Source organism: Hetaerina americana, unplaced genomic scaffold (genome assembly GCF_022747635.1).
Source record: "Hetaerina americana unplaced genomic scaffold, ioHetAmer1.1.p SCAF_39, whole genome shotgun sequence".
NCBI lineage: Eukaryota > Metazoa > Arthropoda > Insecta > Odonata > Calopterygidae > Hetaerina > Hetaerina americana.
In genome coordinates, this window is record NW_027286974.1 from 1,467,611 (window position 1) to 1,487,095 (window position 19,485).

At 34.9% G+C, this 19,485-nt stretch overlaps 1 protein-coding gene across 1 annotated transcript in view; it reads right to left on the minus strand.

The window, feature by feature from the left end:
* Positions 1–14,069, minus strand: part of LOC139691677 (zinc finger protein 431-like) — a 38,641-nt gene extending 24,572 nt beyond the window's left edge. The window contains exons 1-3 of the mRNA XM_071589521.1: positions 14,007–14,069; positions 13,669–13,767; positions 10,729–11,263 (exon numbers count right to left, since the gene is read on the minus strand). Of these exons, the coding sequence (XP_071445622.1) occupies positions 10,729–11,263; positions 13,669–13,767; positions 14,007–14,069 (697 nt within the window). The remainder of the gene's footprint in view (positions 1–10,728; positions 11,264–13,668; positions 13,768–14,006) is intronic.
* Positions 14,070–19,485: the final 5,416 nt, after the last annotated feature.

Consider the following 19,485-nt stretch of genomic DNA (forward strand, 5'->3'; position numbering starts at 1 on the left):
TCTGAAAGATTTGAAGAAAAGGAATCTTATCAATGAAAAATTATATACCTGCAATGAAAAAGGTTGTTATCTCCAATTTGTGGTAAATTCACTAATTTGCATAAAAAATTATCATGGGGAAGGGTTCAATGCCATTATGCAATACATTTCTACAAATGTTTACTTGGCATGCAAAAATGCCTAGAAAATTCAATTTGTAAAAGGATTTTGAGAAGAAATAAGAATATTTCCTGTCATGAAAGAATGGAATATGAGAAAAGACAAATTTATAAAGAAAGGAAATTCTTTTCCTAGGGAATAGATAATTAAATTGAATTAACTATGTGTGGCTGTTTTTTATCAAAAGCACAAAGTCCAACAATAAAATACCAAAATTACAAAATGTAAGATGGGAACGAAGAGTATGACTATCTTTCATTTCTTGTATTTATGAGATATTTTAGCCTGGAATTAGTAGAAATCTTTCCATAGTTTCCTAATTTCATAATTGAACCAGAAAGCCAAATAATAATGTAACATGAAGTCACAAAAAATCAAAAATATATTCCCTACTGTGAAAGATATTATTGCAGTTAAAAGTAAGTTTAGTAGCTACTAACATATTATTAAATCTAAGGTCGAAATGAGTTTTTTTAGCATGGTCCTCTTGGTGCAGCGTGCTGATATATTGGCTTTTGTATCTCTGGCAAAAATTGCAGCAGGTTCATATATTGGCTCTTGCATAGGCTTTTGTTTAAATTGTTGTAACTTATGGTTTTTTCTTTAATAATTTATGGTTTTTTCTTTAATATTTTATGGTTTTTGTGCTATCAATAGGTTGAATTCCATAGAATTATGTTACTATTTTTTAAAATTTTTATTAGCAATTTTAAATGAATGACAAGAATGAAGAGAATGACAATATTTATTGATTGATTAATTCATCAATTCATTTAAGGACAAAGTACTTATCAGGTAAAATGATCAATTTAGTGGGGGATAGAGTCACTCACCTCAAATAATTTATGTTTAGTACTAAATTTATTTATTACTTCTATTTAATTTTCTAAAACTACTTTTAGTATGGCAATCTCGGATTTCCAACTGACACATATGGTACCCTTAAAATTACTTTTATTCATTATTTTGTTACAATTTATCTAAAAAGACCTTTCACATTTTCTAACATAACTTTTCCTACAGTGGTCCTTTAGATTGCTAGGTCTTTTAACAACAAATATATTTTACACGGGAAATTTAAGAAAGAAAATAAAACCCCTCCTTTAACTTTTATATCAATAAAACCATTTAAAAACATATTTATCACTAAAAAAGGAAATTTATTGTTAGGTTTATGGTCAAAAAACAAATTTTATGGTGCTTCTTTTAAACAAAAGAAAATATCAGCGTATAATATGTGACAATTCTTTTGGGTTAAGAGAAAATTATAATGAAACAAGTTATTATTACCAAATTTAAATGTCACAAAAAATTATGCTGAACAGCTATTGCCAGCTGCTTGCTAGCTTTTGGCAAGATCAATTGTGAGGCACTTCTGTATCATGACTATTTCAAATGCCAGCATTAATTGTGTTTTAGTAAAAAATAAGAATTAAAGATTATGATCTTGTTTAAATCATGGGCAGATAATTCTGACTCAATTACATTGGTTACAAAAATAATTCTAAAGAATAAAATACATTTACTATAATATTCTTTTTCTTGATATTTTTAAAATTTCACCACCTAGCAATGAAATAAATATAGGACCAATTGGCAAAATTACAACCTCAAAGTGACCAAGCTAAGTGGATATTAAACCTCTTAGTGCGGCTGGGATTTCAGGGGTACTAGGGAGAAGTGGGAGTTGTAATTTAAGAAAATGTATAACCTTAGGAAAAAAACATAATGAAGATATTTGTTTAGATATCCATATGCAGTTTTTTTTTATTTTTAAATATAATATTTTAGTTAATAATAATGTAATGCATTTACATCATCTGAATAATGAATGTAATTATTACAGTATTATAAATTTGGAGACAATTTTTTAGCAATAATATTTCGATATTTAGGCACAAAACTAATATTTTTTAAAGACATTTTTCAATTACACTATGATATTTAAATATAATAAAGAATCAAAAAGAAATGTTGTATCTAAAATCTTTATCTATAATGTTTTCTACACGAGAGACGTGTAGAAAATATTTTAGATAAAGAGAAAAAAGTGAATTGGAAATTTTTTTGTCAGCCCCTGCATAGTTCGATTTTGTTGAAAATGCTGATCTCATTGAGTCAAATTGGGACTTTTCCCCTTTCCTTGAGACTGCGGCTATGTGCTTACAATCTAAAGGCAGAAAAAAACCAATTTCTAACTCCTAGAGAACTGCTGACATTTTAATCCATTACACAGGGCGCAATTGATTAGATACGACGAATGGAGAGAGAAACCAAAATGAATACAAAGCAGTGCTCTCATTTCCACCATCTTAACAAAGTCTGAATAATCAGTTATATATCAACACCACAACACCACAACACATTCAAGAGATTACAGATGAACACAGATTAATTAGTAGCCTTTCAGTGGTTTTTCATAGTAGAAAGACTACTCAGAAAAAAAACGAGCAAACAATTACGCAGAGCTTCCCGAAATGTACAAAACTGAATGAAAAATTATGGTAAGAATTATACTTTTTTAAAAGCATTTAAAATTGCTAATAAAAATTTTAAAAAATAGTAACATAATTCTATGGAATTCAACCTATTGATAGCACAAAAACCATAAATTATTAAAGAAAAAACCATAAGTTACAACAATTTAAACAAAAGCCTATGCAAGAGCCAATATATGAACCTGCTGCAATTTTTGCCAGAGATACAAAAGCCAATATATCAGCACGCCACTCCAAGAGGACCATGCTAAAAAAACTCATTTGGACCTTAGATTTAATAATATGTTAGTAGCTACTAAACTTACTTTTAACTACAATAATATCTTTCACAGTAGGGATAATATTTTTGATTTTTTGTGACTTCATGTTACATTATTATTTGGCTTTCTGGTTCAATTATGAAATTAGGAAACTATGGAAAGATTTGTACTAATTCCAGGCTAAAATATCTCATAAATACAAGAAATGAAATATAACATATTAAGGTACTAACTATTTAAAATGTAATTATATCTCACAAAGACTTTGATAAGGACTAGGAGGTTAATTCCCAAAAAAACTAGAAATGAAATAAGCAAAGAGGATATATAAAATTAAGAATGTAAGCTATTTATATAAAACGACAATTACTGAAACTATGGTTTTATACACAAGAAAAAATTAAATTATAAAGGCATTGTAGACAAAACTAAGAAAATACTGATTCTGCCAATTTTGGATCAGCACAATTAATAAATAAATGGCATTGACAACTATGGCATCATAACAAGCTTCTTCTTGAACAAAAGGATTCAGACTTCTTTTATGGACAATGGTGGATTTTTCTTGTGAATGCTTTTGCAGGGTTAGTATGATAGGTATCAGGACTGGCTTGCTATAGCCCAAGTAGAGCAGTGGATAGGTGTCTGACTTGTTGGCTTAGTAGAGGACATCTCCATAAAATAATAAATATTAGTTTTGTTGGCTCTTTGCATTTATTGAGAGAGATGGTGGATATTAGTAATGACTGATTTTGTTTGGTTTCATTGAAAGCAATTAGTGTATATGGGAGCAATGCTCTAGTTCCAGGTCTCTAATTGGGAGACATGGAACTCATAAAACAGGCATATCCAGATAATGTCTTACACCAGAGAAATTTTTCAGTGGCACAAAATATTAAAAGAAGGGTGACAACTTGTAAAAGATAAAGGCCACGTAAGTTATCTGATGACCACTCTAACTGACTCTATGGTGGATTTTTGCCCTGCCAATGTCTGAAAGAGAGCATTTTTTTGCAACATCTTCTGTTGCAGTTGTTCTCGGGATCATAAACAAAAGGATAGAGAGTAAGGCTTCTACTTTATGGATGATCAGTTTGGGTATAGGAAGGGAGGAGGTACATATGATGCCATTGCAGTAATGAAATTTGTAATCAAAAGTAATAAAGAACATTACCACAAGGTATAATGCAGAAACTAGGAAAAGATTGGAGGGAAATGAGGCTAATCCACAACCTGTACATGTCTCAGACTGCTCAGGTATGGGTGGAATACGGGAAGTCAGGATGAGCAGTGTTAGGAAGAGGTGTAAGATAGGGTTGCTCATTATCACCGTTGCTGTTCAACATGTATGCAGAGGAAATGAATAAAGAGACATAGTAAGAACAGAAGATAGGAATGAAAATGGGCGGGGAATTCATAAAATCAGTTAAGTTTGCTGATGACCAAGCTTTAGTTTGTCAGTAAGCCAATGGGCTTCAAGCATTGCTTAGTAAATTAACAATTCAGTGCAACAAGTATGGGATGAGAATCAATATTGATAAAACAAAGAATATGCAATTTTCTAGAATGAAAAAGGCTAAGCTTAACATTAAAATAGGATGGCAAAAACTAGAGCTGGAAAAACAGTTTAAGTATCTCAGTATTGATTGGACCAACACAGTAAAATAGGGACATAAGGATAAGAATTGCATTAGGTGAAGGGATGCTAAGCAAGGACATGAAAAGACTCTTTAGGAAACTTAGATATGGAGGATAGCTATATATAGCGCAGAAATGTGGTCATTTAAGCACGAGGATAGACATTGACTGAAGGATTTTTAAATGTACGAGTCGAAAAGAATGGAGAAAGTAAAATGGACAGAGAAGATAAATGAGGAAGCACTCCGTATAATGGACAAAGAAAGAGGTTTACTGAGAGACATCTTATGGAGGCAGGAAATGCTGCTGAAGGGGTATTGACTTGCAGCCAGATGTTGAAGCCTAATGGAGGGTACAATGTTAGGCAAATAAGGAAAGGGAAGGAACAGAATAGGGATGTTACACAGGATGATGGGAGAAGGAAGGTACTCATAGCTGAAGAGGGACCTGATATAGCATAGGATGTTGTGTTTTGGCTAGGGGTCATTATTTAATTAGGACACGTTATTTCATTAGTATTTATGTCTATCCATAAACCGACCTTGACCGGTAGATTACCTGATAATAATAATTCTGTTACAAATTTATTCTGTTTTTAAAATATTTTCCAATCAATTTTTTTAAAATAGTCCATAACATTGTTTCTGACATTTTTAGGTATTTCTAAAATACTCAAACACAAAAGGAAGACAACTGAGTCTCCAGCTTCCCTCACCTTGTGTCTTCAACAGTTCCAATGTATCTCCTACCATCTCCTGTAAAGTATTGTCGTCATATCCTTCCTTATTCTCTATTTCTTCATCAGAGGATAAATGCAATTCTAAATCTTCTAAATCATCCTAAATATACCAACATAACCAAATGTAGATTGCATCCATGTAAAACATTAATAATATGCCCAAAAAACTTTCAAACCTAATCTATAAAAATTATACAAGGTTTAAAATTTTACATTTTAATTTAAATTAATAATTTAAGCATGCATTTATACAGAACATTAGTCTTAATTTCTTCAAAAGCATTAACATCTTTCATTGAACCTTCTAATACCTAATGATATTGCCAGTGTTTCAATTCAAGTTTAGAGAATGTAAATTATAGGAGAGCTTACTGTTAAAATATAAGTAAACCTTTGATGTCCATTGATTAAAAATATAAAATGACAATATTTAAATACTGTTAACAAGAAAATACCTGAACATTGTGAATAATAGTTCTGGCCCTGCAATGAAATTAAATATATATGAAATACACAGAATAGGTCCGGCGGCTTACTGTTCTTATAGCAATAACTTCTTTAACAAATTATAAGAAGTCATCACATTGTCTAATTGGAATCATGATCTTCTGCAAGAATATAACCTGGTCATTTTGAGCATTGCCAGCCCCAATATATCACCAAAGAACACTATCTAAAGCTCTCATCATCTATCATGATATTAATGCCAAGGATATCAATTTTTATCTATTATGACAGATGGTCCAAATTTCAAAATAATTTAATCCAGAACATAAATCTTGGGAGCTAATTTCTTCAAGTTACACTGGCACTTGAATCATTTGGTAGTCCTTCATTTCTTAAACACAGAACATTTGATAATGTTAATAGTTGTATTGCATGAAAGTATTATTCAATAAAGTTATTAAAGATTTTTTTATGTCAGGCCTCATTTCAAGAAGGATTTAGCCATGCAGAACCACATGGGAGGCCATTTCATCTCATAAAATTACCTAAGATTGAAAAGCCCTGCACTCAGGATATAACAGAATGCATATTGTTATGAGAGAGTGTTGGTTATGAAATCAATGCATAACAGCTTTCTTTCCTTACCTGAATCTCCAATTCTTCACAGTTATCATCATCCATCAAATTCACATTAGTGTTGGCTGAACAATTGTCCTCTTCTGCAATTGATGACTTTTGTACTGAATGGTTAATAGCTTTCATTGAACTTCTCAACACCATCAAATTTCTTCTTTTACCATTCATCAAATCAACACCATTACTCTCTGAGTCCTTTTGAAGGCTTGGGAGTACACACAGCTCCTTAATAAACATAAATAATCATAATCAACCCTAAGATATTGGATAGGTAAATATAGTTCACCTAAAAATAAGCCCTATATTGGCATTACTTAAAATTATAATATTCATAGGCATATCATAGAGAGAAAAGATAATATACTTTCCCTAGGTTACATATTATTTTTGAAGGAGAAATTTTGTGCATCATTTATGTTTGCAGAGATATATCAAATTTTGAATGGTACTTGGAAGTATTTGCTAGGCCATTAATACCAGGAAATTTGGCCATTTTAACTGTATGGCCATTTGTCAAATTATATTGAAGTTTTATATAAATCTTTAACATTAATGAAAAGGGAATATAAGCAAAAATTGGATAACTAAAACGATTATAGACCTATAAGACTTTTTTCTAACAGGATTTATCAAAAATATACCTTTAAGGTTTGAGATATTCACATCTAAGATAAAGTCACTGTTTTTCCTTCATCTTAAATCATCAAGGCATGGAACTTATTTCCATGTGCAAAATATTAGTGAGCTGCTGAATTCTGATCCAACAGGTACTGGTCAATTTGATGGCAGGTTATGTTGGTTGGCAATATTACAGTGCAAACCTTTATTAAAAAAATTGCTAACATCAAAGACTAATAGTTTTATCTGGAATATTTAATAGGTTAACATAAAAAGAGTATGGTCTGCAGATATGGCCTTCTGCAACATTTAAAAGAAAATATCCATTAGGAATGCAATTGAAAAACATGTAAATTAAGGAAAATAATTTAATATTCTTCCTAATTAAAAAGATTTCCATCAGGCAATTTAAGAGTGAAAGAAGTATCTGTCATTTTATTTCATGCTTACGATGTGGTCAATTAAAACTTTGCACCTGAGGAAGGAACTGCATTTCATATTTTTTTGCCTAAGTGCTGAATGGGCTAAGAAAAAGTGTCAACAAGGTTATTACAACCAACAGAAAATACATGAAATTATATAAAAAAACATTTATTTCACCTTCAATTAGCCTTACCATGCCACCTTTTACCGTTACTTTGAAATGAAAACTCTTAAAAAGACATATTAATAGGGGTGTTCAATGCAAAACAAAAATCTGTTCTATTTTGGGGTATAAATGAGTTGAAAAATAAAGCATTTACAATAACAGCACATATATCACCAAAATAATTTAGTTATATTTGTGGCATTATGGTTAGAATGTTTCTTAAATACCTCAGAAGTCCCTTCTTGATTTTTCACGTTGTTGTCCATATCCCTATGCCTAGCTGGAATTTCAACAGTCTCCTGCTGTTCAACTGATATTTTATCCATGTCTACAATTGTCTGCAAAGTTAGTTAAATAGTGAGAAAACAGAAGAAATAAATGATTTTAGGTATAATTTTTAATATTTATGAATTTTCTTAGTATAGATGGAATTCAAAATTAATTAAAAGTGCTTTTTTCGTAAAATATGATGCATTTGGTATTGAATTTTCAATATTTAACGTAAGCAATTATTTGTATAACAGCACTAGGTATCAAAGCAAAACCAATAAATGATGGAAACATATTTAAAATGAAAAAAACACTTCTTGTTTTCCAATTGCAACATTAGAAATGAGAATTACAGATGAGATTAGATAAATTATATCAGGCCTTTAGTTTACATAAATAAAAGATTCAGATAAATAATGGATCCCATACAATCACGGAATTAGGATTATTCTATATTATGAATTTAATCGGAATTACAATCAAAATTCCATCACATGATTCCCAAAGATCAAGTTATTTATTTAAGAATTTAAATGAGTAATTACATCACTTATATAAAAAGAGACGTTTCAGGCGTGATATGGTGGAATATCATGATTAATTAAAAATAGCAATTTTCCACAAAAATAAAATTTAATGCGACCGGTTTCAATGTTACTACATCATCATCAGGTGATAGTTAAACCTCAGAGTCCAGTATATATATGATTAAAGGCAAGTAAGGGGAGGGTGGAGGAAAAGAGGGGGGAAGGTGGAAGGCAGAATGGGTGACTATGTGAGTGGGGTGGGGGGAAGAGGGTTGGGGAAGACAAGGTGCAAAGACCCTAGGAGTCCGGAGAGCGCGTCGTGGCCGAATGGAGGGGGGTGTCTCGTTGAGGGTGTCCCACGGTGCGCCGCAAAGCTCTTCGGGCCGCGGGGGAAGAGGACGGGATTGGGGGTTTTTCCCTATGGTCGTGGTCTGGGAACAAGGTATCAATACACAAATAAGCACTGAGTTGAAGGGTAAAGATTGGGATCACTGTATAGTTTTAAGGGGGCGCCCTAGCGAGGTTTTAGGGAAAGGGTGTAGGAGGGAATGTTATCACTAGCACATGCCGAATAGGGGGGGGGGTTGGATTGTCCCGCAGCGGTGAACCTTCCCTCCTCGTCCGTGAGGAAAGGGGTGGGGACTCGGGGTTTCCCACTTGTCCGGGAAAGCATGGTCTCCGTCTGCAGAGGGGGGGGGGGGAAAGGAAGGAAATATCCAATGAGAAGGGGCAAGGGATCACTGGTCACATGTACGTCTTGGGAAGGTGATGGAGAGGAGGGGGGAGGGTGAAGATAAAAATTGGACTTCGTTGATCAGCTCCAAGTCCTTGCGATGTAAGATTTCCAGCTGTTCCATGGCATCCAGCTTCCTTCCTTTTTCCAAATTGTGAAGCACTTTGAATTCGAAATTGCTGAAATGGTTAGAATCGAGAAGATGTTTGGCAAATAAAGAGTTGGTATGACCTGTTATGTAGCCTTTCCTATGTTCCCCGATACGTGTCGAAAAACTCCTGCCAGTCTGACCAATGTAAATGGCCCCACAATCACACCGAATTTCATATACACCACTTTTGGTGTTGCAGTCTATAGGATCTTTGTTTGAGCATAGGGCTTTATATAGAGTATTGGGGGTATAAAAAGAAATGCGGAATTTGTCTTTGGGAAACCTGTTCGCGATTTTATATGACACAGAGTTATGGAATGGAAGTTTGCACCATTTGCGCTCAGAGACTGTAGTGACTGCAAGGGAGATGTTTAATTTCAGGGCCTGTTTCTTAAGTTTTTCCTTCAGTATATTATCAATTATGCGGACATGGTAACCATTCTTAAAGGCTATGTGCTTGATCGTATTGAGCTCTCGTTCGAAGTTGGATTTGGACAAGGGGATACTGATTAATCTGTGGATCATGGAATTGAAGCTGGCTAGTTTGTGGGTGAAGGGATGGCAGGAGTCTGAGGGTATCACTTGGTCTGTATACGTGGGTTTCCGAAATATTGAAAAATGATGTGTGCTTCTTTTTATTTCAATAGTGAGATCCAGGAAATTGATTTTATGGTCCACTGCCGATTCCATGGTGAAAGTTATAGATGGGTGGATGGAGTTTATGAAATGTAAGAAAAGGTCTAACTGTCTATCACTGCCTGTCCAGCAGCATAAGATATCGTCCACATATCTAAACCAGTATAAAATGTTATTCTTGAATCTATTTTCACTTAGGATCTTGTCCTCTAAATTATCCATAAAAACTTCTGCGAGGAGAGGGGAAAGGGGTGACCCCATAGCCAGACCATCCTTTTGTTTATAGTAGGTGCCACAGAATAAAAAATAATTTTGGTCTACACAAATTTTGAGAAGTGAACTTAATTCATTAATGTGATGTTGGTTCACATTAGCGTTGATTAATATATTTTCAGCGTAAATTAAAGTTTCATGCGTCGGAATGGAAGTAAAGAGACTACACACGTCAAACGATACTAGCTTAGCGTTGGGTGGTAAGGTGAAGGGCAGAAGACGTTCAGTTAAGGAAATGGAGTTTTCTATTGAGAATCTGGGTTTGAAGCCTGAGAGTTGTCGATAGATCGAGTTTAATTTTGCTGCTAATTTTTGCACTGGAGCACTGACACTAGATACGACTGGTCTAATGGGCACGTCTTTTTTATGTAGTTTAGGTAGACCATAAAGTCTTGGGGGTAAAGGGTTCATGGTGGTTAAGAAGAATTTTTCTTTATCGTTGAATATGTGGACGCAGGAAGCGATGGCCTCTTTGACACGCTTTTGATAATTGGGAGTAGGATCTTTCGGGAGTACATCAAAGGCGTTGGCGGATATGAACTTTAGGCACTTACTGGTATAATCGTCCCTATCTAGGATGACAGTGCAGTTTCCCTTGTCAGCTTTACTGAGCACTAGTTGGTTTTCTGCCTTCAAATCTCGGAGTGACTTTAAGATCTCACCTTCGGATGATCTTCGGGCAGGGATGGAGTGGTTCTTTATGTCTGTTATTATGGTATCGGCGACCAGATGCTTGATACCACGGGGTTGATTGGATAGAGCAACTTCGCAGTCCGTTGCCAAGTTTTTATAACCTTTGGAAGAAATCGGGATGGCCGGTGCAAATTTCAGTCCCTTATTAAGGAGTGAAAGAGCGTCAGGGGAAATTTCACACTTGGATAGATTTACAACTCTCGTGGCGAATTGGTGTTCACAATGAATTTGGGGGGATGGATCACTGACGGAAGACTCTTGGCTAACACTAGTGAGCCGAAGGAGCTTATGGTTAATCACTGCACGTTTTTTATCAGCAACTGCCACTGCGAGGGACCTCACACGATCATCGAGGACACTAAAACTGCATCCCGTCGAATGAAACTTTAATTTACGCTGAAAATATATTAATCAACGCTAATGTGAACCAACATCACATTAATGAATTAAGTTCACTTCTCAAAATTTGTGTAGACCAAAATTATTTTTTATTCTGTGGCACCTACTATAAACAAAAGGATGGTCTGGCTATGGGGTCACCCCTTTCCCCTCTCCTCGCAGAAGTTTTTATGGATAATTTAGAGGACAAGATCCTAAGTGAAAATAGATTCAAGAATAACATTTTATACTGGTTTAGATATGTGGACGATATCTTATGCTGCTGGACAGGCAGTGATAGACAGTTAGACCTTTTCTTACATTTCATAAACTCCATCCACCCATCTATAACTTTCACCATGGAATCGGCAGTGGACCATAAAATCAATTTCCTGGATCTCACTATTGAAATAAAAAGAAGCACACATCATTTTTCAATATTTCGGAAACCCACGTATACAGACCAAGTGATACCCTCAGACTCCTGCCATCCCTTCACCCACAAACTAGCCAGCTTCAATTCCATGATCCACAGATTAATCAGTATCCCCTTGTCCAAATCCAACTTCGAACGAGAGCTCAATACGATCAAGCACATAGCCTTTAAGAACGGTTACCATGTCCGCATAATTGATAATATACTGAAGGAAAAACTTAAGAAACAGGCCCTGAAATTAAACATCTCCCTTGCAGTCACTACAGTCTCTGAGCGCAAATGGTGCAAACTTCCATTCCATAACTCTGTGTCATATAAAATCGCGAACAGGTTTCCCAAAGACAAATTCCGCATTTCTTTTTATACCCCCAATACTCTATATAAAGCCCTATGCTCAAACAAAGATCCTATAGACTGCAACACCAAAAGTGGTGTATATGAAATTCGGTGTGATTGTGGGGCCATTTACATTGGTCAGACTGGCAGGAGTTTTTCGACACGTATCGGGGAACATAGGAAAGGCTACATAACAGGTCATACCAACTCTTTATTTGCCAAACATCTTCTCGATTCTAACCATTTCAGCAATTTCGAATTCAAAGTGCTTCACAATTTGGAAAAAGGAAGGAAGCTGGATGCCATGGAACAGCTGGAAATCTTACATCGCAAGGACTTGGAGCTGATCAACGAAGTCCAATTTTTATCTTCACCCTCCCCCCTCCTCTCCATCACCTTCCCAAGACGTACATGTGACCAGTGATCCCTTGCCCCTTCTCATTGGATATTTCCTTCCTTTCCCCCCCCCCCCTCTGCAGACGGAGACCATGCTTTCCCGGACAAGTGGGAAACCCCGAGTCCCCACCCCTTTCCTCACGGACGAGGAGGGAAGGTTCACCGCTGCGGGACAATCCAACCCCCCCCCCTATTCGGCATGTGCTAGTGATAACATTCCCTCCTACACCCTTTCCCTAAAACCTCGCTAGGGCGCCCCCTTAAAACTATACAGTGATCCCAATCTTTACCCTTCAACTCAGTGCTTATTTGTGTATTGATACCTTGTTCCCAGACCACGACCATAGGGAAAAACCCCCAATCCCGTCCTCTTCCCCCGCGGCCCGAAGAGCTTTGCGGCGCACCGTGGGACACCCTCAACGAGACACCCCCCTCCATTCGGCCACGACGCGCTCTCCGGACTCCTAGGGTCTTTGCACCTTGTCTTCCCCAACCCTCTTCCCCCCACCCCACTCACATAGTCACCCATTCTGCCTTCCACCTTCCCCCCTCTTTTCCTCCACCCTCCCCTTACTTGCCTTTAATCATATATATACTGGACTCTGAGGTTTAACTATCACCTGATGATGATGTAGTAACATTGAAACCGGTCGCATTAAATTTTATTTTTGTGGAAAATTGCTATTTTTAATTAAACATCACTTATATTATGAATGCCTTTTTCTTGCAATTTTCCTGCATTTCTTATGATGATTTTAAGATTGGCAATGTCCTAATCAATATCATTTAAGCAAATTTCAACTCTTTTTACCTTAAACTTCCACCACTATAGTCTGATAACTTTTATACAAAACCTTCTTAATGCCAGGTCATACCATAGCAAACGTTTCATTTATTATATTACTTCTTTATTTATCCTAGATATACCTTCTTGCATTGCAAGATAGGTAGAAATCACATACAATTCAAAAACATCCTCTGTATAATAACCAATAATATGACATTATTGTCTTTTTGATTAGCAAGTAATTACACAGCTGTGTGGTCATGATAATCCTTCAAGCCAAAAAAATTAGTGGTTTTCATAAATAGCTATCTGTGCATCAAAGATTTAGTATAGAGTATTGTATTTTATAAGATGAAATACAGAAATCTTTTCTACTGTAGGTATCCATGAGTTGAAAAAAGAAACATAAGCCATAACGGCACTAATATCACGATTCAGTTTATTAATTATTTCCAGAGAAGCTCTTACCAGATTCTTAACATTGTGGTCCACATCTCCCTGGCTGGCCTGAATTTCATTGGTCTCCTGCTCTTCAGCATCCATTCCCTCTGTCTTCACTATGATCTCCTAAGTTAATTGAATAATGACAAAACAGTGAAAATATGGAAATTCAGATATTGTATTAAAATTATATGCAATTAAACCTTTTAAATTAAGTAGAAATCAGTGACCAAAGTATTTTAAAATAAATATGAATATGTTTTTTCTAAATTACCAAAGCTTTGGATGAGCAAGGTTTTTTATTGATTTCATAAACTTATAGCTAAAAAAATTGATATATCAACCTGTTTCAATTTCTTCCTTACCTGAAGAGAATCTTCTTCATAATTATCCATAATATGGTCTACTTTTTTCAGCCCAGCTGTCATTTCAACAGTTTCCTGATCTTCATTATCTGAAGTTTCTTTTTTAACTGTGATCTTCACCTAATTATTCAAAATATAAGCATGGAAAAACATTTAAAAAAAGCAGATGAACATCAATATTGAATTTTAAATAATTGATAAATGCTTTCCATTTCATTTTTCTGCATATATATTTCCTATTCTTAATGCAATTCAAAATTACACACCAGTGCTTTTTTCTTAATATCTTATGGACATGATATTAGAGTATCAATGTTCACCTGTGGGGGGATATTTTATATCTGAAGCACAACTAGATATAACAGCAAAAGCAATTATTTAAGGATATAATTTGAAATGCCAAACCAAACCACCTGATAGCTGATTTAAGAGATTAGATACAAAATATCAAATCATTATCGACCTGTATGGAGGATTCAGATAAATCTCAGATTCTCATTCTTTCAATCAATTCTTTGATTTTATGGATTTATTCAAAATTGTTATCAAAATTCCTTTATTAAGAGTCCAGGGGATGAAGGTATCAATTTTAGAATTTCAATGAGTACTTACATTGTTTACACTGGGAATGCATCTTTCTCCTAATATGCTTGATGCTCTAGTGACCACCCGCAAATTGGCAACTCCCACGTCACTATCACTGGAGGCATTATTTGACTCCCGCTCTACCTTTAGATTCCTCTACAAATAAATTAACAATGGAATTCATTTATTTATCTATTTCAACTCAACACTAGTGTGCCAAGTGCATTATTTTTTAATTGTTTTAAAACTATGATGACTAGATTGTTAGGCTTCACAAAATAAATCCAACTCATTCTTTTAACATAACTAAATAATTGCTATCAACGAGTATATTGTGCTTATTACTGCATAGAGTTACAAATATTCAGTCAATTTCCTCAACGGGAATGACTTAATAAAATTACGAATAAAAATAATGTTCTAAGAAGTACTCCAAGATCATATTTTAATACAAGCTGTCATTCTGTACATGGACATTCATATATGATAATCCTATTCGGTTTACTCACAATTTATGAAAACTGATAGCATAAATACATTCAATATTTTCATACTTTCAGTAAAATTCACTCCAAGTACTCTGTTACTTGAGATTTTCAATTAAATATAGAATAAAATTGCTTTATGTGTTACCAGGAGCATAGTTAATTCCAAATTTCTATATAAACGCCAGTACTAATCATTTTCTAATAAGTCCTTCAGACTTACGTACAATAGCGAGGACACTTATTAAAAATAAATATGTTCATTATTCAATTTAAGTAACTTCCGTTTACGCTTAACGTTATCCAAAACATTCCTGTTAACATTACAAAATACCAACCATAGTTGGGCTCGACTCACCGTTGTGCGGTGGTTTTTTCTCTCCGCGTGTTTCTTTGTCCTTTGACTGTTCAATAGATGGTGGTTTTCATGGCACTGCTGCTTAAACATGTAGAAATCCGTCAGCAATTTAAAGCATTTGTAGCACAGCAACCACGGGTTGCTCCTTTCCCTGACTACCTATATAAACATAATTATCAAAGTATTAAACCTTAAACATTCGCTCTCAATGGGGCTCGAATCATTATCCGAATAACTTAAAGGCTATTTTAAGCTAAAATAGGGCATTGTCGCACATTTCGTGGTAAATTTACTATAAAAGCATCATTATCAATAATACGTAAACATACTACGGGTAGCTTACTTCCAATTCCAATAACTCTTCTATTGCTTCCCGCACCAATTTCTCAGCATCGTTGTTTTCATAAAAAATATTTGTATACCGTCCACCACGGCTAAGACATAATCTACACTTTAAACTTTCGTGTCGAGGCATCTTTGGAGCACTTCACACTGTCAACATTAACTACACCAAAACAGTAAATTTCAAAATGGCCGACTACATATCGATGGGTCGTTCGTCCTGAATCGATTACTAAGTGCGAGTTCAAGAATCGATTTCGTTTCATTTCGGCGCTAAGTGATCACCATATTTAAATATTTTTCCATATTCGAAAATTATTTAAACTCCTACTTAATACATTGTGGTCATTTCAGTGAACTTATAATACTTTTTCACTACCAATATATTTTTAAAAAATTGATTCTGTTTTGAAATGCGAGGCATTAATTCCAACATTACCTAATCCGAGTATATTTTATGTTGTACGTAAACTAACAATTTTAATCCCGTTAAAGTGATTTTATGTTTACATAGATATTTTCTCGGGATAAATTATTCTTCGAAGAACAATTACTGGAAGTGAAAATTGTGTAATTACTCTTTTCGGCGTAAAACTCTCAAAATGAACTTTACAAAATTACAGATTTTCTTTCCAACTGAGACAAAATAACTGGGATGCATAAAGAGAATTTACATTTGTATGTTTGTTCAAAGGCAATTAATGGTGGTCAAAATTACAAATAAATAATAAAATGATCATTCGTTAACTTCAAACCATTCAATTATATATATATATATATATATATATATATATATATATATATATATATATATATATATATATATATATATATATATATAAAATTTTATAGCAGCAGTCGTGTCTAAAGGGTGGAGGAATAATTTTGACTTGTATTTAAAAAGGATGTCAATAGAAGCACATCCTACTTGAATGATAATATATTCTAACAACCGTATACCTATAACTGTTAATGCATCCAAATATTTATGGGTTTTTTTTAATATTAACATCGTAAATAATACAGCAAGGTACGTTTTGACTCGAATCTTCGAAATGAATGAATAGCTCATTAATAATATCATATTTAGCTATTTCTGATGTTCTTTAAACATGAAACGATTATTATGGACAATGATAAAAGTGCAAGTTTTTTATGTGTCCTTGTACTATCATTTTTTTTATCAATTATTGGTCTATATTAAATATGGCTTAGTTAAGATCTCCAATAATATTTTTGCCAAACTAAGTGTGCAATGATCTACTATCGAGAACATTTAGAGTTTTTCTTTAAGTATTATTTAGTGCAAGGGTTTATCTAGAACTTAGTCTTCTGGCAAAGGTTTTCCAAAGAATTAATAGAAATTGAATGAAACATAATGAATTTGGATTTTATTTACTTTATGTATGTGATGTAAAGGAATAATAATTAATAAATGCAGAACCAGGACTCATGTAGTAGATATTAGGATTGCATACCAAGAAAACCTTGGTTGGATTTTTTTCACACACCTCTCTGGTCCCCCTTTATTGTTGATCTGAGCTGCCTGATCCTAAAAAGGATACTAAATATTGACCTGGAAAACCTAGGGTGAGCATAGGAAAAGAATCAGAAAAAAGAAGCATGCTTGCCTCACATAATGCTGTGTGTGGCTGTTCATTTATTTGTGGCAGTGGCCCCTAACCAAGTTATTAGTACACCGATAGAGAAGATAGAAAACCTCTCTAAACAAGTGGGAGTGCATGCCAAAGACCATGGTATGCACTCACAGTCCCATTCCCTCAGCCAAGGCCGAACCTCCTACCTGGCTATCCAACCATGTTTTTGTCATTGGCACCTTGTCTGGTGTCAATTCTTAATGGATATTGGTGCTGATATCTGTGTCTACCCAGTCACATGCTCCATGAGCATAGAGGGAAGTCAGATCTTCAGCTTTACTCTGCCAATGACACTGTAATCACCACATACGGAACTGCCACTCTCTCCCTTTCCCTTGGCCTCTGGTGAGAATTTTTGTTGAAGTTTGTCATCGCCAATGTGCCGCAGCCAATAATAAGGGCAGTTTTCTCTGCCATTTTGGTCTCCTCGTGTGTATTGCTCATAAACATTTGGTGGAAAATGTGATGACCTTATCGTTTAAGGGCACCATTGCCTCTCCCAGCAATGATCAAGTGTAAGTTATCTCTGGTGCCTCCTTTTATTCTCGCCTTATGGCCAACAATGGCTGGATCATGGAGTTTAATCAAACTCCATGATCCAGCCATTGTTGGATCCTTCTAACAATGGGCTATTTTGAGTAATCTAGCATGATCCCAAGACATTCAAGCTGAAAATCCAGGGCAGAGAGGTATCTGTGGCAATTGACCATGTCAAACCATCATATGTCATTAATGATGACATTTCTTGTGCCCATTTTCATGAAACTCCATGATTACTGCCATAGTATTGCCCTGCTGTTACCATACCTAGGGCGACTAATTCTGCCATTATTCAGCAGCCTCCCATATTACCACAACCTGGACAATCACAGAGAAGTGTGCATTTTCCCAAACATTTAACTGACTTTGGGACTTACGGTCATTTAAATTTCATTCCCTCTCCCGTATGTTATCTGATGTTACTTTGTAGTTCCTGCTGTGTATTGCATAACAGTTTTTTGTTTTTTTTTATGTGCTATTACGCACCTGGCATTCATTGATTAATATTTTTTGTATTTTACAATCACTTTGTGAAGTGCCAATTAGAATTTCTCCCTCTTTGCAAGAGTATCTTTTGCATTTGCCAAGGGAGGTGGTGTGGCGGTTCATTTGTTTATGCAATTCTGCAGTGTGCCACGAGGTGTCACCCTAGGCACTATCCACGAGGAGGTACTTTGACCCACATGGACCCAGTCACATCTCAACCCCAGCTAAGCATTCATCCCTCTTGTGCACATTACACCCTTGGCATATAACTTACCGTGTTGACCTTGGTCTTTTATCAAAAGAACTCAAATTAAATCTGCTGTTCATTCAAACCCTTTATATATGCTTTATTAGTATTTCCTAGCACCGCCTGTACCAAAATCATTTCCAGCACTCCCACACTGTGTAAGGCTTGGTAATGGTTTAACTCTAACATTAATTACTTAACCAACCTCCCTGTTGCTTACTGCATTATTTGGAAGAAGTAGTGTGTTGAGCAAAGAAACAAGGGTGGAGAAAGGCAAGGAAGGCATATGGTTGATGACACCTCATGCAAGATTAGGCATTCAGTACTTCTTTGGAATCTGTTAATCATATAGATTGACCAGCAACAGTTGAGAAGGAAAACAGCTATACTGCAACCCCTCAAATGAGTTTATCATCATGCCTTTATTGAATTCTAAAGTGTGTATGTTTTGCATTAGTTTCCAAGGGAGTACAAGAGAGACTGATAAGGAATGAATTATGTCTAAAAATATTAACAGCAGTGCTGTGTATGATGGAGATTGCCTTATCATTGTCAATGACCAAATTGACCCTTCTAGCTAATGCTTTGATGCTTTATTAAAATATGTAGATTTGTCAAAGGTCAAATAAATTCCAAAAGTTGACTGTACTTTGACTGGCAATGGAGAAATTTTCAATTTGGGGAGTGTGAATTTTTAAGTTTGAATTATTTGCCATCTGTGCTTTGAAACCAGTGATATTTAAGGATTCAATTTGCTATTTCAAATTGAAATATCTCC